The sequence below is a fragment of the Siniperca chuatsi genome, linkage group LG2, assembly GCF_020085105.1.
Source record: "Siniperca chuatsi isolate FFG_IHB_CAS linkage group LG2, ASM2008510v1, whole genome shotgun sequence".
NCBI lineage: Eukaryota > Metazoa > Chordata > Actinopteri > Centrarchiformes > Sinipercidae > Siniperca > Siniperca chuatsi.
The window spans coordinates 4176109-4204055 of record NC_058043.1 but is presented as its reverse complement, the minus strand read 5'-3'; the positions used below and the strand labels follow the sequence as shown (position 1 = coordinate 4204055).

At 42.0% G+C, this 27947-nt stretch overlaps 1 protein-coding gene across 14 annotated transcripts in view; it reads right to left on the bottom strand.

The window, feature by feature from the left end:
• The window catches only part of ptprt (protein tyrosine phosphatase receptor type T), a 341042-nt gene that overhangs the window by 51295 nt on the left and 261800 nt on the right, over positions 1–27947 (bottom strand). For all 14 annotated transcript variants that reach the window (XM_044221198.1, XM_044221225.1, XM_044221272.1 and 11 more), the window contains 3 exons: positions 15237–15329; positions 13790–13899; positions 9097–9184 (listed from right to left, as the gene is read on the bottom strand). In XM_044221198.1, the coding sequence (XP_044077133.1) occupies positions 9097–9184; positions 13790–13899; positions 15237–15329 (291 nt within the window). The remainder of the gene's footprint in view (positions 1–9096; positions 9185–13789; positions 13900–15236; positions 15330–27947) is intronic.

Below are 27947 nucleotides of genomic sequence, written 5' to 3'. Positions count from 1 at the left end.
CTGTGTATGTGTTTATGTGCCAGCTCAGACTATTGATTAATCTCAACTCTTTAAAACCAGAAAATCCAGTAGTTTTTCTTACTTTATTCCACAAAGCTCTCATTTTTCTTCTTGTCTCTGTACGTTAAGTCATACAACTTTGGGATAACCAAGGATTTTTCTCTAAAACTGACATATTTTCAACTCACTCAGCTAACTGGTGTATTTCTGCATTATTTTTGTGTCTTTTTATTCACTTTTATGCATTTGGTTACCTCTAAAATGCTGCTTGTGTTTACTCTAACTTTAGAAAGTAAACATAATGAGAGGCATAATGAGTGGAAAGAGAGAGAACTGGAAAGAAATAAAAGTTCAGTAACTAAAAAGGATGAGAATAGGACAGACAGATAAACAGATAGACACCTGTTTCTCAAACACTCAAACAAATACTAACAAAATACTAATATACTTAATAATAAGTTATTTCTTGCAGTCTATGAGTTTTGAGTTTTCAATCAGATCCTCTTGGGGAGAGAGAAAGCAATTTTTGCTCAAACATGCAATAGGAAAGTGGGTATTGCACATTGTTTTTGGCAGAAGCTTAGAGGGGGCAAAGGGAATCAAAATCCTCCAGAGTTAAATGACTTAAAGACATTGAAATGATTGACTGCTTGTCTAAGAGAAATATATTCTATTCAATAGAGAAACCCTTTGATTTTTCTGAGGTTTATTGTGCAGTATTCCCAGTGATGGAAAAAAGAAGCAGTATGCAGAAATCAAAGTGCAAATCAATGATCATTACAAATGCGCAGGTTAGACTATTAAATAAACACCATGGTGACTTCAGAGTCCTTGTTATTTTTTCTATGCTCGAGAGAAAAGAAACTTGATGTTAATCATAATGGAAGTAAGAGCGTCAAGTGTCAGTGATAGTTGACATTAGAATAAAACACATCTTGGTCTAAGACAGTTTCCATGGGAAACATTTCCATTTTTGAAAGTGGAATCGACAGATGAAATACAGGATTGTTTTCCTATTATAGGGTATCATTTTAAATTGAAACATTTCAGATTAAACTCAAAACTTTCTGTTGTCTCCACAACAATCAACACACGGCAAGCTGTCGGCTTATTCTCAGCAGTCAGATAAAACATGAAGAAGACACCTACATGACATTGGTTTACCAGACTTGAACATTTATCTGCCTTTTTAGCCATGGTGGCTAACACTGCTAATGCTAACTACCCAAAAGCCTAACTTAAGTATACTATTAAACTATTGTATTTTTATAGTGAACATTGTCAGGAAGTGGGATTACACCGCTCTTTACTAAGCAGCGTAAAGGCCTGTACACACCGGGATTCAAAACTGCAAAATTTTCCATCAAAATCAATTAATTCCAGTGGAATTGGCCTGATTAGATGATCCGCTCGAGGAAGCAAAATTAATCCACGTGAATGTTTCTGTGTAGAGTTCAACTTTGGTCCACGTCGACACGCAAATTTGCGCTGTTGACCATTAGCAAGCCAAAAGTCCAAAATAGAGGATGTTATCGAAGCTTATTAGCTGTGTTGCACCATTCACTTTTAATTAATCTCCTCTGAAAAACTGTAGCACAAAAGAGCAATGGTTTGCAGACAGTTATGAGACAGGACTTGATGGTACAAATACGTCTATTGTGACTGACTAAAACTAGACTGCGCCGGCCAGCCAGCCCCACCTATGGACAAGCGAATGTCAGTTTGTGGTGTAACCGCTGCTTTAGTGTGCTCTGTCTAGAGAGGTCCAGGTTATTTAGCCTAGTTTGCTTAGGATAAAGATTAGGAGCAGGGGGAAACGACAAGCTTCTACAAAAAGAGGGAAAAAATACACCTTCCAACAATTTCCTATTCAAATGTTGTATCTACTTATTTAGCTGTCTTGCAAGTACATCAGAGTATCCCATGGGTTTTGTTGAGTCTGACACACAGAATAAACACAAATACACTTGGAGTGTGACAACAGTATTGTCTTGTTCAATACAATGCTGTTGTGTATATATATATGTCTTTACTTGTTGAAAACTGACACAACTGTGGTGTATCATAGTGAGTTTTGTGAATGCACACGTACCCCCTCTTTGCACATATGTAAATGCTTGCCAATAAATCTGTTTATTTTGAAGGCACACTTCTGTTGAATTATAAATGACCATATGGGAAGGTTGTTCTATGAACTGAGGGCTGAGAAGGAGAAGAAAAAAGGATAAGTAGAAACGAAGAGGAGGGGAAGTGGGAGAGGGAGGAGGAAATAGAAACAGACAGATGCCTGTGATGAGGAAACACTACAGCGCTTTGCCTCAACCCATATACTGTCAGAGTTAATCAGACAGGATTAATGAATGGATAGAGAGGAGAGGAGAGGAGAGTAAGAAAGAAAGAAAGAAAGAAAGAAAGAAAGAAAGAAAGAAAGAAAGAAAGAAAGGTGAGAAAAACCTAGTGGAGAGAGGCATACACAGAGAGAAAGGGAGATGCATGGGAGTAAAAGGTAAGAGAAGAGCGGTATTTAAAGTGAAAACAGGTTAAGAATTGAAGGAAAAGAGAGGACAGAAAGAGATGAAAAGAGATGGCACAATGAGGGAAAAGGAGAAGGAGGTGGTGGACAGGAGAGAACGAGGGATAAGATGGGAAAAGAAGTGAGCATAAGTAGGGAGAGCAGATGGAGCAAAAATGATAAAAAAGAAGAGCAGGGAGGTGAGAAGAGGGTGACTGGTGAGAAAAGAGGGAGAAAGGGAAGCAAAAAAAAAAGACTGTAGATGACAGAAAGGTAAAGAGATGACAAGTGGTTGGGAAGAGAGAAAAAAGAAGGGGGGGTAAAAGTGCAGAAAGGGAAGCAAACAAGATGAAGGGGGAAAAGAAAGTTGGGGTGGAAGTAGGGAGATGGGAGAGGAGGAGAGGAGGGGAAGCATTGAGGAGACAGGAGGACAGGAGGCTGGTAGATTAACATTTATTCAGTGTGCTGAAGGGATTTCAAACATGGCATCAACCGTTTGTGTTAGGCAGATGGCTGGAGGAAGACTGTGTTAACACTTCAACTCAAATCAGCCCTTTTCAAACTGCGCCAGAGAGAGAGAGAGAGAGGTAGTGAAAAGTGCTGTATGTGTTGGTGTGTGTGTGCGAAAAATAGAAGGATGACTGTGACAGAGTCACAGCAAGTCAAATGTCCTCACAAGGATAGAAAGATTATCACAGCTGCCTCTGAAGGGATTTTTAGGGTCAGATCTTGGGTGTTGGTTTAAGTCTCACAATGCCAGGCCACAAATTTGTTGTGATCTGCCGAGGCTCAATGAGCATTTGCTTGGTTTAGAGGTGCTGTCACTGGATGGAGACCAAAATGACTTTACAGGCGACTAGATCAGACTTTAACCAGTAAACATAGATTTAATTTGAACCTCTTCTTCTGTGAGTCTTAAACATAAACCCTTCCTGCTGCAACTTATGGTGTTGCCATTTTTCGTCTTCTGGTTTTCAAACTGGAAAACTGTGTGTGTGTGGAGGTTCAGAAAACATGAAATTGCTCCCTAACTTGTCACCGAAATTGGTTACTGAGTGTGTTATTGGGCCCTGATAACATTGATGCTCAGTGGAAGTTTGCCACACTAGCAAAAAATGAGAACCCAATACCTGCTACTGAAAAGTGTATAGGGTTAAGATTATCCTGATGTAGTATGTTTTCTGTAAATTCTGTCTATAAAGTCTATGGTCTCATGGAAGATATGGTCATATTGTCACATTTTCTTCCAAGTAGTGGCTCAGTATAGACCTAATATGCATTCAAGTTACAGTGCAGTCACCTTTGTAAATATTATTTAAGAAAAGTGCTTTATCAACAACATTTTAAACAACTTAAACAATTATTAAGAACGATGTAGTGAGAGTGAAGATTAGGGTTGGTGGCAAGGAAACATAGTCCCATATGCAGAACTATACAGTGTGTGTAAGAGAGAATTTATCCTATTGTGAGGCAGGTTTGTTCTGAGATTGTTGCTCTCAAGCTCCAAAGCAGAAGGCAAATTCCCTGTTTCAAAAGGGGAATTAAAGTTCAACCTGACTGAAGAAAAAAGATAGAAGACCCTTTTACCCATATTTAAAGTTTTAGCTGAAGCCACTCGGTCTGCCTGTCTCACCACGTTTCCTTGTTCTAATAAAGACAGCACACAAAGTCGTTTCCCTGGGGGCCTTTTAAAACATTTTCTCAAGAAAATGAGCCTGTGCACAATCACAGCAAGCAAGATGGACAGTTTCCATTACCAGGCCCTTGTAATTAAAGGATTTGTACTAATAGCAAATTTATCATAATTCCTGTTGGCTATCAAGTCCTTGACAGGCTATTTCATTTCAGCGCATGTTTCATTTTAAAGCCTTCAGGTTAGTGCAGTGTCTTTGGCTTGACATATAAAGCCATGTAATGAGATGTGTACACATGCACGGATCTGTGTGTGCAAACACTCACACTCATGAATTGCAAAATGTAAGCGCACAAGCGGAATCTTATGGATAATACTGGTCATTCAGAAGCCCCTTATGGATTACTTAAAATCAAGGCCAGTTACGTCGCCCGGATTGGCGCTACCGGCCCCACCCTGGAGCCAGGCCTGGGGTGGGTGCCCGACGGCGAGCGCCTGGTGGCCGGGCCTTTCCCACGGGGCCCGGCCGGGCACAGCCCGAAGGAGCGACGTGGGGCCGTCCTCCCGTGGACCCACCACCCGCAGGAGGATCCGTAAGGGGCCGGTGCAGAGAGATCTGGGCGGCAGTCGAAGGCAGGGGCTTCGCGACCAGATCTCCGGACACAGAAACTGGCTCTAGGGACATGGAATGTCACTTCGCTGGGGGAAGGAGCCTGAGCTTGTGCGGGAGGTTGAGCGTTACCGGCTAGATATAGTCGGCCTCGCCTCCACGCACAGCCTGGGCTCTGGAACCCGTCTCTCGAGAGGGGCTGGACGCTCCATTTCTCTGGCGTTGCCGGGCGGGAGAGAGGCGGCGGGCTGGTGTGGGCCTGCTCATAGCCCCACAGCTCAGCCGTCACGTGTTGGAGTTTACCCCAGTGAACGAGAGGGTCGCGTCCCTCCGCCTCCGGGTGGGGGACAGGTCTCTCACTGTTGTGGCGGCCTACGGGCCGAACAGCAGTGCAGAGTACCAGGCCTTCTTGGAGTCCCTGGGAGGGGTACTAGACAGTGCACCACCCGGGACTCCGTTGTTCTACTGGGGGACTTCAACGCCCACGTGGGCAACGACAGTGACACCTGGAGAGGGGTAATCGGAAGGAACGGCCCCCCTGATCTGAACCCGAGCGGTGTTCAGTTGTTGGACTTCTGTGCTAGTTACAGTTTGTCCATAACTAACACCATGTTCAAGCACAAGGGTGTCCATCAGTGCACGTGGCACCAGGACACCTAGGGCCGGAGGTCGATGATCGACTTTGTTGTCGTATCATCTGACCTCCGGCCGCGTGTCTTGGACACTCGGGTGAAGAGAGGGGCGGAGCTGTCAACCGATCACCACCTGGTGGTGAGTTGGATCCGCTGGCGGGGGAGGAAGCCGGACAGACTTGGCAGGCCCAAGCGTATCGTGAGGGTCTGCTGGGAACGTCTGGCGGAGCCCTCTGTCAGCAGGGTCTACAACTCACACCTCCGGGAGAGCTTCTCCCAGATCCCGGGGGAGGTTGGGGACATTGAGTCCGAGTGGACCATGTTTTCCACCTCCATTGTCGATGCGCGGCTCGTAGCTGTGGTCGCAAGGTTTCTGGTGCCTGTCGCGGCGGCAATCCCCGAACACGGTGGTGGGCGCCGGAAGTAAGGGATGCCGTCAGGCTGAAGAAGGAGTCCTATCGGGCCTTGTTGGCTCGTGGGACTCCCGAGGCAGCTGACAGGTACCGGCAGGCTAAGCGTGCTGCAGCCCGTGCGCGGTCACAGAGGCAAAAACTCAGGACTGGGAGAGGTTCGGAGAGGCCATGGAGGAGGACTATCGGTCGGCCTCAAAGAAATTCTGGCAAACCGTCCGACGGCTCAGGAGGGGGAAGCAGTGCTTCACCAACACCTTGTACGGTGCGGGTGGAGAGCTGTTGACCTCGACTGGGGATGTTGTCGGACGGTGGAAGGAATACTTTGAGGATCTCCTCAATCCCGCTGTCACGTCTTCCGAAGAGGAAGCGGAGGCTGGGGACCGGAGGCGGACTCATCCATCACCCTGGCCGAAGTCACTGAGGTTGTTGGCAAGCTCCTTGGTGGCAAGGCTTCGGGGTGGATGAGATCCGTCCTGAGTATCTTAAGTCTCTGGATGTTGTGGGACTGTCTTGGCTGACACGTCTCTGCAACATCGCGTGGCGGTCTGGGACAGTGCCTCTGGACTGGCAGACCGGGGTGGTGGTCCTCTGTATAAGAAGGGGGACCGGAGGGTGTGTTCCAATCACAGAGGGATCACACTTCTCAGCCTCCCGGTAAGGTCTATTCCAGGGTACTGGAGAGGAGAATTCGTCCGATAGTCGAACCTCGGATTCAGGAGGAGCAGAGTGGTTTTCGTCCCGGTCGTGGAACACTGGACCAGCTCTATACTCTCCATCGGGTGCTCGAGGGTTCATGGAGTTTGCCCAACCAGTCCACATGTGCTTTGTGGATCTGGAGAAGGCATTCGACCGTGTGCCCCGGGCGCTTTGTGGGGGTGCTCTGGGAGTATGGGGTCCGGGGCCCTTTGCTAAGGGCTGTTCGGTCCCTGTATAACCGAGCAGGAGCTGTGTTCGCATTGCCGGCAGTAAGTCAGACCTGTTCCCGGTACATGTTGGACTCCGCCAGGGCTGCCCTTTGTCACCGGTTCTGTTCATAATTTATATGGACAGAATTTCTAGGCGCAGTCAGGGGTCGGAGGGTGTCCGGTTTGGGAACCACAGGATCTCATCTCTGCTGTTTGCAGATGATGTCGTTCTGATGGCTTCTTCAAGCCGGGACCTGCAGCATGCACTGGGACGGTTTGCAGCCGAGTGTGAAGCAGCTGGGATGAGGATCAGCTCTTCCAAATCTGAGGCCATGGTTCTTGACCGGAAAAAGGTGGTTTGCTCTCTTCGCGTGGGTGGGGAGTCCTTGCCCCAAGTGGAGGAGTTTAAGTATCTTGGGGTCTTGTTCACGAGTGAGGGACGGATGGAGCGTGAGATTGACAGGCGGATCGGTGCAGCGCCTGCAGTGATGCGGGCGCTGTATCGGACCGTTGTGGTAAAGAAGGAGCTGAGTCGAAAGACAAAGCTCTCGATTTACCGGTCAATCTACGCTCCTGCCCTCACCTATGGTCATGAGCTTTGGGTAGTGACCGAAAGGACAAGATCGCGGATACAAGCGGCCGAAATGGGCTTCCTCCGCCGAGTGGCTGGGCGCTCCCTTAGAGATAGGGTGAGGAGCTCAGTCACACGGGGAGCTCGAGTAGAGCCGCTGCTCCTCCACGTCGAGAGGAGCCAGCTGAGGTGGCTAGGGCATCTGATCCGGATGCCTCCTGGACGCCTCCCTCGGGAGGTGTTCTGGGCATGTCCCACCGGGAGGCGGCCCCGGGGAAGACCCAGGACACGCTGGAGGGACTATGTCTCTCGGCTGGCCTGGGAACGCCTCGGGATCCCCCCGGAGGAGCTGGAGGAAGTGTCTGGGGCGAAGGAAGTCTGGGAGTCCCTGCTTAGACTGCTGCCCCCGCGACCCGGCCCCGGATAAGCGGAAGAAGATGGATGGATGGATGGATGGTCATGTATGTGCATGTGGGTCTAATGGCATAGACAGACATGCAAATACGCATACACACATACACACCCATAAACCATTCAATAAAACTTCAAACAAACAATCTGCTTCTATTGTTCTATCCTAATAGAGGCCTGAGGTTGCCTTGTACAAGATAACAAGCGCACACACACACACACACACACACACACACATCTACAGAACATACAATCAGACAGATGTCATTAGTGCACACAAAATCATAGCAAACACTTGACACAGCGTCACATTCACATGCTAATTCTCACTCTAATGGCCAAACACACACACACACACACACACACACACACACACACACACTAATGCTACATGCAGTACGTGCCTCACTCTGCACATCATTAGAGCAGCCTGTCTTTGCTCCAAAAAAAAAAAAAGCTTCATTTTGACAAAAGAATAAAATAGTGGCTGCAGGCTTTGATCATCAAGCAGGATTGAAATAAAATCCCTCTGCAAACTGAAAGTTATTTTTGCCGCAGTAGTTTCCTGTATCAGACTTAGAGAAGTTTAGGAAATTAGTTTGAATAGACTTTGATATTACATTCTGAAAAAGGATGGATCTTACTAAATATGCATATGTATATCTTGATTTTTATTTTCATTTAACACATTGTTTTGCTTTGATTGAATTGGTCTCACTGTCAGAGGTAGTGAGAATGTCAAATGTTCAAGTAAAATGTTATCACCTCTTAAAAAAATGTACTGGGGAGTGTATTGGTCCTGACTGATTCATATACCAAGACCACATTCTACTGGCATCTGGCTCTCAGCAGGTGGTTACATCTAACTGTAGGACACACCCGGAGCTGGAGGGAGTCAGTCGCTGACTTGTTGAAGGGCACTTCAGCAGGGCAGATGGTTGCCAGCACAGAGGTTTGGACCTGTGTCCCCCCAGCTGAAGGAAGGTCTCTTTACCCAGCATACCTGGTACCTGGTTAGACCTCTGCTTTTTTCTCCTCCGTAATCAGTACACTGAATTTATATGGACAGACCTCTCTCTTAGGGCTGGGTGTTTGAAATGTGTTGATAGTAGTGCATTAACTGTCAATCAGGCTGGACTGTTAATGGAGAAATGTTTTTGTATCTAAGTAACATCCATTTGGAGGAATTAATCAAGCAATAAAGCGCACAGCAAATTAATCAAACCAAACCAGACCAACAGGAACTAAAATAAATGACTTGAAATAAACCATACCGAACCAACCCAGACATAACTAAACCTCACCAAGCTAAACTAAAGTTCTAACTGAGCTAAATTAAATCAATACCACAATCATATTCAGCAGCAACTACTGCAGGAATAGTCCATCCATGTCATTGCAGTACTCACAAGCGATGATGTTGCCATAGCGATTCTTGTTGCGGTTCTCGTCCTTCTTGGCTGTTTCCCAGGGCGCCGTCTGTCCCTCCGCCAGGGCCTGTATGTACACGTGCACACACACACACACACACACACACACACGACAATAGTTTCATATTGAGGTATGAACACACAGAAATATGCATGCACATATGGCCTGATGCCCAGAGCTTGTACACTGACACATGGGCAGGCAGAAGTTAAAACAGTAACATGAATATTAATGAAAAGACAATCAACTGATAGTTTACAACAGACCGTACTCTTTACCGCTTTACACTGAGGGTATTACGGCTGAAACATTACAGAGCTCTGAGTTTTCAGAAGATGGCAAGGCTTGCAGGCAGGTCAGGTGTGATTAAACTTTCAAAACTAAAATAACCAAATAAGCTCTAAGCTGTTTCTAATTTAAATTCATGATATAAAATATATCTCACGAATTCTTGTCATTCTAATAATCTAGTGCTTTCTTCTACTTTCTACAGGTATTAGCTTTTTAGTGAACAATTGCTCAGAATTTTGATTCAATTGGTCTCATTGTCAGAGATAGTGAGAATGTGTAAAAGTGCAAAAGTGTTTAGAGACCAGTCTGTCTGAAGGTGACAAATATCATTTTAATGCTCAAAACACAACCTCTGAAAGGATTAGGATGTTTATAAAGCAGAATATTGAACACAATTGTTCACAGTGGCAGTGATGTTAGCCTGTTTAAGTGAAAGCAATACCAAGCGCAGTTGCAATAAGTATAATAGTGGATCCAGACGTCACTTGGCTAAGAGCAAGGTCCACCTGACAGACACTGAAGAACTCTTCACTTACTTCCTTTATTGTTAGTTTCCCTGGTTTATTTTTCTACATAAAAGCAGTATGTTCATTAGCCAACTTAAATGTCCAAACTTTTAGACCTTCCTGCTAGCACATGAACACAGCACAGAAGTTATGGCTAGAAATATTCTAATGGCGGAAATCCCAGATCTATCAATCCCAATCAGGTTAGTTTATCCTTTGGCCATGTAACTGTCTACCAGATTTCAGCCAACTCTGGGGTGCTTTTTAATCACCAGACCAACAGGCTGGGGTGAAAACATAACCCCCTTCCAACTTTATTGGCAGAGGTAATGCATTGAATTTCTACACTGAATTAAAAAGCAACCAGCAGCGAGGAGCAACTTGACAATGGATGGAACTAAATATATTCCTGCATGTCTGAAATGAAAAAGTGCAGGTAAACACTACAGGAGCTGAGAAAAGACAAAAAGTTTGGGTTCATTGTTCTGTTGTTTTGGTCTCAAAGAGAATATTCTGTCGGTCCTTTGTTGGAGCAGAGAAGACAGATTGTTCTTTCTCCCTGCTGTGATGCAGGCCCATGTGACAGGCCTGACAAACATAGTAAAGAAAAAATGTGCGTGCGTGTGTGTATGTTCATGTGTGTGCATGTTTGTACTTTTTGTGTCATCCATATGCACATATACAGTACAAATTTGCCTATACACACTTTTGGCTATAGATAATTGTGATATCGTTGGAGTGTATTAGTGTGAGAGGATGTACTATAATTTGGCATGCATACACTACATGTGCATGTCCCATACGTGTACATAAAATTGTGTGTGTGTGTGAGTGTGTGTAAGATTACTCTCAAGCTTGTGCTAAGCAACCAAATCCCAACTCTCAAAGGTTGCCATATGGACCTTTGAACAATTTTAGAACAACCATCACACCAACCAACACACTGGAAGAGGTCACAGACACATACACACACACACACACACACACACACACATTCTCCCTATAGGGACGAGTGAACAGTCCTTTTTGAGTCCATTAAGGGCTTAAGAAGACCAGACAACAGCTTTAAATTTCAGACAGTGATATAACCTACATACACACACACACACACATGCACACTATACTATACAAATGCACTGTGACAGAAAAACAGACATCTAAACTTATCGCTCAGTCAAGCTGAAAACTGATTCTATTAAAGTGGCATGTGGGAGAGAGAGAAAGTGTGTGTGTGTGTGTGTGTGTGTGTGTGTGTGTGTGTGTGTGTGTGTGTGTGCGTACATGCATGCGTGTGTACTGTATGTGTGAATTTTCTAAATTGCATTATGATGATGATGATGATGATGATGTTGATAGGTTTTCAATGTAGGGAGTCCACGGGACCCACAGGTGGTCATTTGAGTGGGTGCCCAATAAAATTTGTGTTTTTTGACAAATTGTAGTGTTAAACCCTTTATGATGTTATATGGTTATATTCATGTTATTAGTGTAATGGTACACAAAATTCACAGTTCGGTATGCACCTCGGTTTTAGGGTTTTAAATAAACTTGATGCAAATGACGTGTTTGAAGTGTTTCCACATACAAACCCTACTTTCACTTGAACAGTGTCGGCATACAGTTTGACACTAATCGGTGTCCATGTTCACAGTAACTAGCTGGGAAACTGTAATGCTCCCATACAGTTGAGCAGCAATACTACATTAGCTTGACTAACTGGGCTAAGTTGACTAGCATGCTACAGGTTGATACACAAGCATTATTTTCTTTCCTGCCAGCTTTTCACCAGCACTCCCTCTGATTGGCTAGTACTCGTTGTTTCCGGTGGTTAGGGTTAGGGTGGGGTTAGGGTTAGAGATATCCAATCAGAGGCAGAGTAGGGGCGGGACTTTGCAGAAAGCTGGTGGGGAAAAAAATAATGCCACAACTGGTGCACTGCCAAAACATTCTGGGTAAAACTCGTATTCTAAACGCAAGGTTTCTTTTGTTTATTGCTATTATTTATTGCTGCTGCTATTTCCACACAGATTTGTTGTTCACAATGTAGCAATATCAGGGGAAAAAATTGTGTGCGCCCCCTGGGTGCGTTAATAGTGAGTTTACTGTGTCCTTTCGGAATTTAATGCGTCAGAGACGCAGGACGCGTACCTAGTGGCCACAGTAGTTAACCTGAATAACTGGCCAGTCTTCAAACAATGAAGAATATTCCTTTTAATCCAAAAGGTGTAATCCCAGTGGGGAGCGACACGTTGACAGCGTGGCTGCTGTCGGTGTTAGTAGGGTTAATGGACTTCAACACTGGAGGTCACATCACACGCAGACGGGATGAGAAGACACCATATGGGGTGTGGTGGTAGACGCACACACACTCACACACATACATACATACACTCATGGACATAACTGTACAAACACGTCATCATTGTATGCTAACCTGACTGGGGGAAAAAAACAGCATCCATGTATATACATGTACACAAACGCACTTTTAATAGACAGAAATAGAGCGTGAGAAATTCTGTATTGTTTGTATAATGTGTGTTTGTGTTTATGTATATTGTCCAGTTTATGTCTTTCTCCATTAGCTGTGACAGGTGGCAGCTACCAGCACTACTAATAAGGCTCCATTCTCTGTCTCGTTCTCTCTCTCTCTCTCTCTCTCTCTCTCTCTCTCTCTCTCTCTCTCTCACACACACACACACCTAGAGAATAAATCACATTTGCTCTCCCCTGAAACGTATCAGTGGGTATAAACCAAAATGACAAGAAGCAAATGAAAATATAACGTACGGCATCACAGAGGGACAATTTTCAACATGCATGCAGAGTTGGTAATAGAAACTATTCATTCTTTTGGGAGTGGGATGGAGGAGACAGATAGAAGCAGACTCTTCCTTGTGTCTTTTCAAAGATTAATTTTCAGCGGCAGAGACAAAGCAAATGAAGGAAGAATAAAATGAAGACAGGAAGGAAGAAGGGTTTGGTACAGGGATAAATGAATGAAAGCTAGGGGAATGAGGATTTAGAAGGAACATGATCCCATATCTGTTTGTGATAAACTGTGCTCTAAACAAACAAACAGTCAGCCCAGGCAGAGAGGGAAAGACAGAGAGGAGAAGACAGACTGAAAAAGTTAAAAAAAGAAACATCAAGGGCAATTGGAGTGAAACATCATTTAGACTAAATAAAAGGAGTAAAGGAAGAAAGGAAGATTCATGAAATGATGAAGGCAAATGAAAAGAAACAAACTTACAAAAAAGTGGGAGGAAAGAGACACTGACAAAAAAATAAGTACAAAACTGGTGATGCTATTAGCGAAAGAAAGAAAATAAACAAAGAAATAATGAAAGTAGGAAGAGACACGCTAGCTCAATGCAAAAGAGCATCCCATCTTTAAGCAGTTGAGGCAGTTTCAGATTTACCGTTTACTCTAATGATTATTTCTATTGTTCAATCCAAACTTTTTTTTTTTATACTTTGCAGCGTACCTGCTAACTTCTATTTAGGGTCATGGGGGCAGCTGAAACATATCCCATCTTGCACATAACAAGAGGCAAGGATACCAAGGATGCCAGTCTAGCTTTGCAAAACCAAAGTGTTCATTTTAAAAGAAAAACCTTCTCTCTCTGACTCACAGTTTTACCAGCAGCTTTATACATTCTGGGATCATACAAACATTTTATTATACCTATTATCCTGGAGCTGGAGCTGCAGACCTTTGACCTTACTAAAAGCTACTTGTAATGTTATGGATGTAAAGATTGATGCCTATTTTACTGTTGTTCTCATTATAAGCCTCTTCGTGTGTGTGTTTGTGTGTGTGTGTGTGTGTGTGTGTGTGTGTGTGTGTGTGTGTGTGTGCGTGTGCGTTCACCTCATATTCCTCCTTGAAACCATAGCCCTGTCCACATTTCATCTGGGTTATGTGTTGCAGGAGGTCTGCAACTCGAATAGCTGGCTGAAACTGGCCTGCCTGGAACTGACCTGCAGGAACAGAAACATTTTACAGAGAAAGAGACAGAAAGATATGAATGTGTAAACATACAGTAACTATGTGGGAGGGAGAGAGGGTGGATGGATGGAAGGATCTTGAAAATTATTATACCTAATTGTAGTTCTAATCAGTATTCATGTAGTGAATTCGACATAACAAATAAGTAACTAATTGATAATGCAAAATATTGACTTTTTCTCTACATAACTAATTTGCTTAGTATGTCTGATTGTTTCATCACCACACTAGCTTTCTGATTTCTGTGCTGTCAAATAAATAACCTGTATCTGGCAGGCAACTTACTAACTACTGTGTCACTCCTATACTTTCACTCACCACAGGGCAAACAATTTAACAGATTAACTAGCTGCTGCCATTTTAATAAAATGCCTCTTTTTCTGGCTATTTAAATAACTAACATAATGAACCTGTGCTGTGAGCCCTGATGTTGCCACAGTATGGGAAATCAGACACAAAGTGAATGAGCTTTTGACCTCTGTTGCACTTGATCACTCAGGTGCAGCTGATATGTCCCTCCAGGCTACTTTCTTTTTAATTGATCAAATCAAATTAAATCAATTGTGTATGTTTATTGTCACATACACAATCATACCTAGTATAACGTCCAGTGAAATTCATTCTCTGCATGTAACCCATCCTAAGTATTACTGTGCAGCGCTCAGGGACCAACTCCAGTTCAAAGTGCCAGTGCACTGGTCAAGGGTGCTGACAGGAGAATTAACCTAATATACATGTTTGAAAATACTGACTGACTATTTTCCTGTACGACTAATTGACTTGCTAACTAATAAAGTAACTGAATAACTAACTTAATGACTGACAATCTAAATGGCTATTTAGCTAATTTAGCAATCTTGGAACCCATCGGCTATCGTCTGACGATTTGAATGCAGATACATTCAAAAACGCTAATAAAAGCTGATCTCTAGGGTTCAGAGATTGATAAAAAGCTAAATCGTTGTCAGACGATAGCCGATGGGTTCCGACTCTTTTGCTCTCCACGCGGACTGCAAGCGAAGCCTGCTCAAACGTGATTGGTCAATACTACTCGGACTACAAACGGAAACCAGAATGCTTTTGATACCAAAGTCTTGTCCCTTGCCTACAGATTCAGCAATCATATGCAGATATCTGTTTATAGAGATTACTAACTAGTTGACTGACTTACCTACTGGCTAACTAATTACTTAGCTAACTAAATAACTGACTATCTAGCTAGCTAACTAAATAAATAGCTACTTAACTGACTGACTGACTGACTAACTTGCCAACTAACAAAGTGACTACCTAAGTTCTGTACACATACCACTCTGGTAGGAGAGCTCCACAGACTCACACCCTCCATAGGGAAAACTCTGCAGGGTCAGAGAGGGCTGGGCGAGTGACGGCTGGCTACTGTCTGTTAATGGAGGGAGAGAGGGAGAGGGAGAGAGAGAGCAGAATATGTTACCATGACAACAGACCTCCCCTCTATGATCTCACACACACACACACACACAGCACAGTACATACGTGCACTACGGATACACGGTATGGAGGCACTCTAGGTGAGAGAAGATTGGTCGCCGGTGACAAGTGCTGAGTTAAATGAGTCACCTGACACCCCGAGCCCTGATTGGTGGGCATGACGTTAGGACAGTTAATTATAATATCTCTCCTCCAATTAAGGAACGGACAGATTGACTGGATGAGTGTATGGGCTCTATTAGTCAGGACAGATGGAGGGATAGATGGAGGTTTTGGGGGACAGAGGGACTGATGAAGGAACGTCACATGTCACGAGCTGCGCTAAAGGACCAAAGAAAAAGGATAGTTTTAAAAGATTTTTGTGGAGGCAGCTTGTAAATGTGGGTGACAGCAATACATAGATGCTGCATCCACTCTGCATTTATGCTCTTATAAGAGAAAGAAGAAGACGGTCCCATTATGATTACTTATTTGAAGGTTTATTTGTTTCCATCACTTATATTCTCTTTATTATTAAGTCACCTTTTGAATCTCAGCCAAGCAAGTAAAACTGATATTCTCTTTGGTGCAAATCCAATAACAGGTGGATAGAAACACAGTGATTAAGAGAAAGAGGACATGGGGGAAGACAAGACAAACGTAAAAGAAACAAAGGAGAAAAGAAGAGAGAAAAAGGGCATGAAATGAATGTGGCAAGAAAAAACATTTCAATAGTTAGTAGAAGAAGCCTATTTTAGTTTATAATATTAGACAGTTGTGAAATCTCAAATAATTCATGTTTTAATCTTCTCATTGTGGTTTTAATAAATAAAATGCCATTTTGTTCAGTGCTGTGGCGATATGGCTTGTGACAACCAGCCAGGCCAGTAGACTCACTGAAGTGAAAGAGTGTGTGTGTGTGTGTCTCCGAAGGAAAATGGGTTGTTATATAAATCTGCATCGCTCTATGTTTTCTTAATGGAGCTATTTGCATGTTAATGATGGCTGTAGATTCATTAGTGGCCTAAAGTGGCTTCTCCATAAGTCAATCTAAACACCGGCTTCCCTAAACGAATGAAGAATGAGCCGGCCACATGGGTCACTCTACAGCTCCCTACTTGGGCGCATGTGTGTTTGTATGTGTGTTTGTATGTGTGTTTGAATGTGTGCTGTGTGTGTGGTCAAGAGAACACAAAAAAAAGAGATGAAAAACAGCAAAGTAGATCTAGTAGGCTTACACTGAGTCATTCAAAATAACATAAATAAATAATGACAAATGCTGTTGTGTGAGAGGACAACTTGATAAGAGACAGAATGAGAAGAAGTGAGATGAAAGGAGAGAGAACAAAGAAAAGAGAAGGGAATGAAAGAAAAGACTGCAGGGGAGAAAGGAGGAGATTTTATAAGAGAGATGGGAAAGGTGGAGGAAAGACAGGAATAAAGAGTTGAGGAGAAAAGGAGAGGTGGGGAGAAGTCAGGACAAACACAGTCAGGTTTACACTCCATCTGAGCTGAAAACTACTTGTTTGTAAACTTGCTTGTTGTTTCCTAACCTCCGAAAAGCATTTTTCAAACTCACTGACATTTTCAAATATATTCTATGAATACCAGCAGGAGACACTGTGCCTTTGCTTGCCTTTCTTGCCCTCTTTTCTTTTTTCTTCCCCTTTCCTCTTCTCGTCCCTCTTTTAATTGCTTTCTCTGTTGTAGCCCATTCTTCTTCTGCTTTCTCCTCTCTGTAGATATAATTAATCTGTTTGTACTGAATCTTAGTTTAAGCAAATGCGTTCCTGGCTGTGGCCCACGGACGGCATCACTACCACTACACACTTACACATAGAGAGAACATTATATTCCTGAACAAGAAAAAAACAGACTCAAAATCACAAACCATAGACCTCAGGGTTCACACACACACACACACACAGCCATCACAGACACATACACACAAAGATCAGCACACACGCACACACACACACACAAACACTTCCTTTGTCTTCCTTTGTCTCTGAGAAAACTCCTGGCAGCTGCCTCCAAGGTCACAGGTATGTGTTTGGTGTGTGTTTGAATGCAAATGTGTAAGTTCATATATACATGGATGTGTGTGTGTGTGTGTGTGTGTGTGAGTTCTTGCATTAATGCAAGCATGTGCACTGCCATGCCTACCTTTCAGTATGTGGGGTTTTGTGTTTCTGTGTGTGTGTGTGTTACACCAAGGTCAAATATGCATTAAGCCAGGCATGAAATGGAGTCATAGCGGCTCCACAACACTGACTATGATGAAGACATCTCAATGCTAATGGGGAGATTTATTGACCCCACATTTACAAGTGTGTGTGTTTGTGTGTGTGTGTACAGGGCATACAGACATATGGAGAGCATTGAGTGTGTGTGGCTAGTGTGTGTTTGATAGTGTAAGAGAGAGGCATTGATTGAGAGAGAGAGACGTGAATGTTGGGAGTTTTTGTGTGTGTGTGTGTGTGTATGAAGGCCATTTACACTGTCAGTGAGTGTGTATGTTAATGCAGTTCTTCATGCTTGGCAGTGTGCTATATAAAGTTTCCTCCTCCCACCCTGTGACTTTATTAAGACTCACTTATGGATGACTTCGACTCAGAGTCTCACTGTTTTAACTTTTAACTCCTTCGACACAAGTGTGTCTTTCTGTCTATCTACCTGTATGTCTATATTCTATATTTCTTTACAAAAATCCTCCAAAGTTAGAGGTCAAATGTTCTTATGAAGCTATGTAGCCTTCACTTGCGGTGTACCTTTGCATGATTAATGCAAATCAAATTCTGCCTTTGAACAATCAGGCAGTTTGGGGGTTTGAACAACCCAGAAATTCAAATGTTATGTATTGTGCTATGTAAACAATAACAGAGGATAAGATGTCGTGATATAAAAAAATAACATAGTTAAGCCGTTGATCAGAACTATGTTCAAGATATAATTATATATGATTTTAATGGACAGCTGCCAGCCAAGTGAGTATTTTCTGTAGCCATTGTATAATTCAATATAATGTACGGACATCCTTGATACCCCAACTGGCAATTACTGTTAAATCCAATTATACTAAATAAATGACTTCATTACAGTAGCAACTGAATGCCTGTCCTTATACAGAGGAAGACCTCATCTACATAGCCTGCTCTGATCCATTACAGTATGCATCAGCCAGCACACCCACACACACACACACCCACACACACACACACACACACCAGCGTATCCTCATACAACGGTTCATAGATATCTTACAAAAAGTAATGCACCATTTTCCGTGCATAATCCTACGAATGTCCAGCAATCAGCAACAGGAGTACCGGACCTTCGTCGTCATGGTAACAATAAACATGTGGTTAACATTGTGTAACGTTCGTAGTTTGGTTAGGTTGAGGCACCAAAACTACTTGGTTAGGTTTAGGAAAAGCTCACGGTTATGGTTAAAATAAGTAAGTTATGGTAGTAACTCACAGTAAGTCACATGTCGTAAACACGTAAGTCACGTGAAGTAAATCACGTGACTTAACTTACGAAAGGTTACTTAAAATAACTATACTTTTGGTTTCACACAGGACACAAACCACAGTCTGCTGGGTGAAAGTCCTGTGTTTGACCCATCTATCCATCCATCCATCCATCCTAGATTTAAGCTTGAATCCAAACACTGGATTCCTACTGGACGAGCCGCTAAATGTGCTCGATGGGCACAGCAGCAGGAAATCCTGGCGCCTGGCCATGATGTCATGACCTCAATAAAGCCGAGCGCATCAATCTGTTCGCTGTCTTTCCAGTGTGACTTCAGATGCTTCAGGAGACGCTTAACATTGAACTTTTATTTCCCTAGGAAGGTCTTTAACTTGCTGCATGAGCAACAGACTGTTTTGTGTTTGCTGAAACACTTTTTGGATCCCGATTGTACTCCACATAACAATTTTTGCCTGCAGAAGGAAGACACGGATTTACCGTTTTCTTCCCAGTGTCTGAGCCCCACTTTCTCCCCACTAAAGTCGACTGCCGCTTCCCTCCGCTGCCCCCGAAGAAACAGTTTTGCCGTCGAACCCGCTGACGGCGCGGACCAGGCCACGTCAGAGTCCGAGCCTGAGAGGACTCAGCCGGACAAATCTAAACGGACTGACGCGTTAAATTGCTACCAAGAGCGATCTCCAGTAAGAGGACTGTGTCTGGGCAGAGATAGATTATATAACTGTGTGTTATTTCATCTAAGCTTCAATCCTAACACTATTAAAATATAATCTACATACATGGATAAAAGCAGTAACAATCAAATATGCAGCATTTAGTTTAGCAAATCATTAAGAAAATCCACTGTGCTGTATTACTACCTTGAGGGCAAATATGCAACAGACTTTACACTTATTAATAACCATACTTGCTGTCAAATGTAACTACCATACACCTGTCACCTATCTGAGTAAATGAAAACATTACACGTACTTCACTCCCACAACTGGACTTTGCAACTCCAACAAGTGTACATCTAACATGAGGAAACTATCTGTTGTACCAGCCATGTCTGTAAATGGACACATTCTCTGCAAACCTTTCAACATTAAAGGTTGAGAGCTGGATACACTTACGGCTGGTAAGTTAATCTCTCTCTCTCTCTTCCTCTTTCTGTCTTTCTCTGAAGCACAAGGTCAAGTTCAACTTAATTATTTTGCTGCAGAGCCAGGCCGGTGTGGATGAAAAATCGCTCTGATATTTGAAACACATTATAGCCTGTAGTGGAACAGTGAGTTGCTAGCATAAAAGATGGAGAATAAAAGTGAAGCTGAGCTGTTGTCCAGAGGAGGAGAAAAGCAAGAGAATGAAGGAAATTTAGACAGAAATCGGGAGACAAAAGAGTGGAAAATGAAAAAGGAAATAAAAAGATCCTTGAGCCCATCAGGGGCTGCAAGTGTAAAAAGATATATTGTATAATTGAAGACACGATGTACAATGTGTTTGTCCACAGTAATCTTCATTCTTTCACTTTGTTTAAATTGATCTTGCACTTTCCTTATTTTGTGCACACAGTGCAGAACACTAAAAAAATAAATACTTGACAGCATCAAGCTTTTCATAAGAAATAACCAGACCGTTCTCTCCAAAAATACGGAACTATAGGTCGTGTGTGCAAAGCAGCTTATTACGACCCATATTTACGTTTATTGTTAGGTGGCAACCTCTAGTGGCCGTAGTAAATATGACGAGAGCAAAGGAGGAGACTGGGGTTGATGGATGGGTCAAATACATGACTTTCACACAGGAGACCGCTGTTTGTGTGCCACGTGAAACCAAAAGTCAACATTGACGTATTGACTTAACTTACGTAACTAACGTACTTATTTTAACCCACAATCTTTTCCTAAACCTACCGAAGTGTGAAAAAACCTGCGACCGTTTCACAACATTAACTATGTGTTTATTATCGTTAACATGACGACGAAGGTCTGGTACACCTGTCGCTGGTAGCCTACTCTCCAACGGTCATATATGTCGTTTTGGGAGTCATTGGCAAACAACCTATTCAGTTGTTTAGGTATGAGGACGTGTTGGAAATAACAGTCACAGAACTGTAAAAAAAAAAAAAAAAAGTCTTGTCTTGGCTTCCATTAGAAGGCATTATAGTAGCATAATGAAAGATACTGGGCAAAACTATCAGAGGTATTAATTTTGAGGGATTTACATACTTTTTACTCAATGTGTCCATTTTATATCTGCTGTATACTGGCTCTTTGCACAACTAGAACAGGCTTAAAATATTTTTGCACTGTTTGATACAACTCAAGTGCATGTTTTGCATGTGTGCATAAAAGCATTCTTTGTGCAGAATTTAACACCTTTAGGCACAATGTGTTTTGTTTTTTCCAGACTTTATGAAATATGGACAGGGATGGGGCAAATAGCAAGAACAAAAGGGGAGGATGGAGCTTAAAGTGAGGGAAGAAGGGGGAAATAGAAAGAGCAACGGTAAAAAGCGAGGATATGGCAAAGGATGAGTGCGAAAGAATATAAAATGAGGCAGGAACATGGCAGAAATAAATTGAGTTCGTGAAACAAAGAGAAATAGTTCTCTGATAGACCTCTAAGATAAATATCAGGTACTTAATTACTTAGCAATGTACTGAATTTGTTTGCAAATTCAGCTTTATTTGAAAACTGAATTTAAATCGAGAAAGCCGAAAGCGAGGATCCTGGAATGAATGACAAAACCAAGACACAAAAGATGGCGGAGGCAAAAGGCAAGCCAGAGAAAGGGAGCAGCAGAAATGATAAGTGGAGGAAGGGACATAGAGGCAGCAGAATATATATCTGGACTGCAGGTCACAGAGATCAACTGGTCTAGACAGTATCCCAGCGGTTTACCTCATTTCACCTCTCTTCTCCTGACATGAGGAACGAAAACACTGACTCACAAAGTCCTGCCCAGAGTGTGTGTGTGTATGTGCAGGGCTGTCTGCGTGCATGTTTAATGGCTACAAGTGTGTGTGTGTGTGTGTGTGCGTACAAAGCCACCTCCTCTGAAACTTACAGGCACCAGAGTTGAACAGAGATATGCCAGTGTGTGTAGGTGGGTGTTTGCGTGTAAGTTACCTACACAGTGAATCTGTGAATTCACCAAGCAGGTGCAATATGCTTCACAGGAGAGTTTCTTATTTAACAAAAAATGAGTTTTATCTTGCAAGTTAGGACCAGAGAGAGAAAGAGACTACAACTAGAGACTCCCCTATTTCTCTCCGGTAAGAAAGGAGGATTAACTTCATATCCTCGATGGGCAGGGAAGCACTGTTTGCTTCCTGCTGCTGGTGACTGCATGCATGAAGATAATTAACAGAGACCTGAAGGATTAAAGTAATAATATGCAATATTTTCATACAAATTAATGTCTGATTTGCTACTGGGAATGGTCAAATAAAACAAAAAAGTGATTTTTCTTTTAATCATTCAGCTTTTACACTTGCTGTTCTAAACAGCTGGTGCCTTCTAGTCATTTATATGGGGGGGCGAAATCACTTGTTCACTCATTCACTACTCAGTAGTTTACTCTATAGTGAGCAGTTAATTGAGATTTTGGACACTTATGAATCATAGTCATTTTGTGTAATCACTGACAGCTGTAGTTGCACAATGGTCATTTTTGAATCTATAAAATGCGACAAATTGCATTGTGGAATTGTTAACAGAAAGTAGTGTACATGCAAAGAACATTATGGACACTAATTTTGCAATGGACACTACTTTTTTGTTCCATTGTGGGGATTTTAATAAAAAATAGCAAAAGGTAAATATATTGCACTTTATAGTAAACGGGGAGTGATTTCAGACACAGCCCTGTTTTGTGTGGAATAAAGAGAAGAACGGCTAGGTAGCTAGCATGAGCATGATAGCAACACAAAAAATGCAAATCTGACCAATTGCTTCTTTAATGTCAAATTTTCCTTTTTTCATTCATGAGGGATGTTGCAACAGCATCTAGGTATGAGAAGATTTTCAAATTAAAAAGGCGTACTTGAATTGTCAGTAAATAAAGTCGGTTTTTGTCTGTTTTTGCCTGTCTCAACTGACCTGAAGATGTCATCTTGTGTTGGGATGCACTGATGCAAATGTTTTCCTCCTGATACTGATTCTGATGTCAACTAATCTGATCAAATACTGATTTTCTCATTCTCATACACTGAAACAATGCAACAATGTGACTGACACACTGAAGTTTTGCAATAATATTTACAAAGAAACTGTATTTTATGTGGATTGGTCATGCCATCCCCGATACCAGATTTGCTTAGTAAGGTACCTGCACTAATACCAATCCGAATATCAAATCGGTGCATCCCTAATCTTGTGGTCATTCCAAAGCACCACAACAGAAATCTAATTTTGTCATTACTGTGTTTTTATCCTCGACAATTTTAATTGTCCGTTTGGACTGCATGAACACAGGCTGGCCTCTACCGTTGATTACTGTTTAATAAATCTATATGTAGCTATATATGATGAAAGAGACCACCCGAGAGGATGAGACAGATTGTCAAAGACTGACAGAACAAGAGGCATACGGCTTGAGAAAGACTTGTCAAAGGAAGTATGACTGAGAGACCACTAGATGTGAATACAAGCTGTGTAAGCAGACAGTCAAGATGTGGCTGGAAAAGAGCACAGAGGCTCAATCTTCCCTGAGCACATAAAGGTTAAAAATTACTATCTCTCAACCCTGCTCTCACCTTCAATTACCCAGCACTGCCACATTATGGCCAAACAAAATGACTACCATTAGCCATAATCACCTTACATGAAGCCTAATACTATGCTGAACTAGGCTGGGGAAAATAATTGCCCTTCAGTAATGCTGTGGAAAAAGTACTTCCAATACAAGCAGGGCTGTGAATAGAATTTATGAGCTCTCTACACAGGAGGTGACTCTTGACCATCTTCTACTTCCGTTGTGCAGCAGAACAGTTGTTGCTAAAGTCGTTCAAGTGCAGTGCATCTTCAAAATATCCACCAAAAGACACATCCAAAAAGCAAAATGTCACATCACTAAGGTCTGCAGACAGGGACTGAATCTTTTACTTCAGTAAAATATGCATTGAAAAAATCAAGGATGCTTCTCTTTTTATTATATATGCTGCTGAACCATATTTACGTTTATTGTTAGGCGGCGACCTCCGGTGGCTGAAGAGTGTCAAAGTCCGCGTAGGGAGAAGGCACAACATTAACCACGTGTTAATTATTGTTACCATAACGACGAAGGTCCGGTGCGCTTGTCGCTGGTACTTTCCAACAGTCATATATGTCATTTTGGGAATGGTCATATGTCATTTTGGGAGTCATTGGCAAACTAACTATTCTGTCGTTTAGGTATGAGGATGTGTTGTCTATGTAATAACACATGCAGCACATTAATGTTTTGGGGTTTTTTTTTGTAAATGTAATGTCTGTATACAGCTTTGACACATATTTTTGCAGTCAAGAGTCATCACCCGGGGCATGTGAACACAAGATGTGAAGGGAACGTACAAATGTTCATATGTATCTATTGGCCCTTTTCGACCACAGGAACTTTTCAAGGAACCTAAACTGTTTTAATTGGAGGAACCTAGCTCTAAATGTAGTTCCTGGGCTACAGGTCCTGCCTGACAAAATGACCCTGCCCCGGGAAAGTACTTTTCAAGTGTCAATGAACTACTAGAGTGAAGTTTGCTGTACTGACAAGCCTTGCAAATGCTACTACAATAAGATTGAATAAGATTTATTAAGACACAGATACTTATTTCTGTTCTGGTGCTGTGCTGCTATAACACCCAGATTTCCCCTCTGTGGGATCAATAAAGGATTATCTTATTATATTTTAAGCACAGGTTTTCTCTGGTATTAATATTAGGACATGGGATGGGAATATTTTATTGATGTTTGAACAATGTAGCCAACTTCTCAAGTAACAGCAACATATCAAGAGAGTGGGCGGTCGAGATAGACAGAGCGTGATTGAGGGGGGAAAAAAAAACCTATTTCCCAATTGTTTTAGTGTGGTTAAGCACTAAAGCCAAACAAAAAAATACTCCCTTTCTACTTCACCTCTGCACATCTCCTTTGCAACATCCATGCAAACATCAGAATGCTTTAGCAGTAAATTACAAAGAACAACATGATTCTGTGAAGGCTTTGCCACCTACAAACATTTTGTCTCAACCAAAGCTGTTGCTTTTTAATCCATTTTTGGCCTAATTCGCTTAATCGTCATGGTTTTTAGATGCCCTTGAAAAGGCAAACAGGAATGTGCAAGGGGGGATTTTAGTTTCAGATTTAGTTCTTGGGATCCTAGGTTCCTGGGACGCCTTGGCATGAGTCTGTGTTTGTATCATTGTATTTGTGTGTGTACTGTCTGTGTGTACCTAATTAACCACAAAAGCTCCTGATCCATGGAAAAACATGACTTCTGCGCTAACAGCATCGAAGGGCCTTGGCCAGGCACAAAAGGCTGACGCTTGCTTTGTGAAGTGACAGAGAACAGTGTTGCATAACCTTTTAACATACATCAGTGTCTAGGAAATGGATTTTTAGAGGAAAACGTGTTTGCACATGAAATGCACGCTATGCTGGTGGCTTTCTACTGATCCAGTGGATTTATGTCGCATCAATATTAACACTGTGCTGGGTGTATGTGCATATGGATATGTTTGAGTGTGTACTTCTGTGCATATTTGTAACTTTCTGATGTGTCCTTGTCTCTTTATGCATATATTTGTATACTTGTGTATGCTATACTATGTGTCTAAGTGTTTGTTTGTCTATGGGTGCTTATATATGCAAGATTTTGTGAGAGAGAGTCTGTGTGTGTGTGTGTCAGTATGAAATCCCATTTCCATAGCAGAGAAAACACCTGAGCTATGGAAAAAGCTATACAGCTGGTTCAAAAAGAAAAAATGCATACGCGCACACACACACACACACACACAAAGCTAAACCCCGCTCTGCATTGCATACTGGATTTACCCAAGCTCCTTCTCCCTGTCTTTGATCCCTCAATCTGTATGTCTCTTTCACTGTCGCCCTAATAACTTTATTCTTTCTCTCTGCTCTCCTTCTCTCTTCAAGCTATTAAAACATTATCCTCACTGGCACCATTCAGGCTCCTGGTACCATTATCCATTTTTAAAAGCCTGAAAGGTATTGGAATGTGTCTAAATGTTGCATTCTTACTTTAAAAATTTAATGTTTTCTATCCATTTATTAAATGATAAAATGCAGCTACCCTTGGAGGCCACCTCAGATAAAATGAACAACATAATTGACTCAATGGAAATCAAAGTGTTAAGTGGTTAAAGTGTAGGAACCAATGCTTTTTTTTTTAAATCATGAACACAAAATATCTATGAGCAGGTGAAAATGATTTTGACAGTATTTTCTTAGTCCTTTCTGGTGGCCATATTTTATTTCTTTTCTTTCTTTTCTACTTGTGTAGATGTTTTGTTAGAACATGTATCAGTCTATGCGACCCACATGTATTTTCCTGTCACAAGGCAAAACAGAGGCTGTTTCGTTTATTCTTTAAATTCATGGGCATTTTATAGAAGAGTGTGGTCTCTTTTGAATTGGACAGCTAGTATTGTAGCGCTGGACTGACAATAATTAAAGCAATACATTTAATGAAATGTGCTCAAATTCAACTATGAAAATTATTAAAAGTAGAATTGTCTGACCACAAGAATAAGAATATCTCTGATGATATGCAGTTCTATCATTCAGCAATCATATCAGCAGTACATCTCAACTTGCTTTAAACTAGAAACAAACAAACACATTGTAAAAATCAATATGCTGTTAAGGAATTGGCAAATATTCTATGTTTAATTTTCCTCTTTAACTTCTTTATTTTTCTCCCTTCCTTCATCTCTCAGTTTCCACTCCCTTCCAACCCTTTCCATTACTTTTGCCTTCATCCCTGTCTCTTCCTCACTCTTCAGTTTTCCTGTGCATTGGTATTCCATTCCTGTATCTCACTTTCTTTGGCCTTGGATGGTCATCATGATGAAGAAGTTGAAGATGATGATGGTAACATGCATGGTGATCCATTTGCAGGACCTCCATCCACTAATTTACTGCTTCAATCAATAAAATAATTGCCATACTCAGCATGACGAGCAAACCGCACCCAGCGCTGCTGCTATAGGATGTATATGGATGGATGGAGGAAAGGAGGGATGAGTGAATGAAATAAGGGCTGCAGGGAAAGGGGATATGGGGGAGTGTAGTACTGGTGGAAGGAAGAGGCAGGATTTAGAGAGGGAGTTATGTGTGTACAACTGGATGGATGGAAAGAGGGAAGCTTAATTGAATGAATTATATTAGAAAGGAAGAGATGAATGTTGATAATGATGGAGGGATAGAGAAGTAGCTGGACAGATTAACAGATATGAAGAAATTAACAAATGGGCAATGGAAGGATTAATGGATGAAGAGATATATGGGATGAATAGATAGACAGATGACAGGGGAGGAATGGAGGAATGTGTGTAATGGATGAAAGGATGGATAAAAGAAGGAACAAGTCAGAAGTAGCAGGGTTAGTTGAATGAGTTAAGAGTTGAAGAGAAAGAAGAAGCGGTGGTGGATGGATAGAGGCATGGTGGATGGAGAGATGACTTAATGAAAGAAAGGAGGGATGACTAGGTGGATGGAAAGATTGAAGCATGATGTGAGGAAGTGTTTAGAAGTAGGAATGGATGGGTAGATGGGTGGACTGAGGGGTCAAGAGATGGATTAACAGATGATAGAAGGATAAGAAGATATATGTTTAGAACAATGGATGGAAAAATATTTTTAATTCTTCTATTTCTTAGACTTTTACTGCTGTATCTGTAGGTTTTATGATGCCAAATTTGTTCTTTTGTATATAATCTATTTTCTATATTTCATGTATTTGCTGTGAATACCAGATTTTTCTTCACATTGATGATGAAAGTTTTGCTTCACATCGCTTGTCTTTCTATCTAATTGCAGAGACAACAGATGGTTCGACAAAATGCTAACGTCATTCTGTGAAGATATATGACAGCAA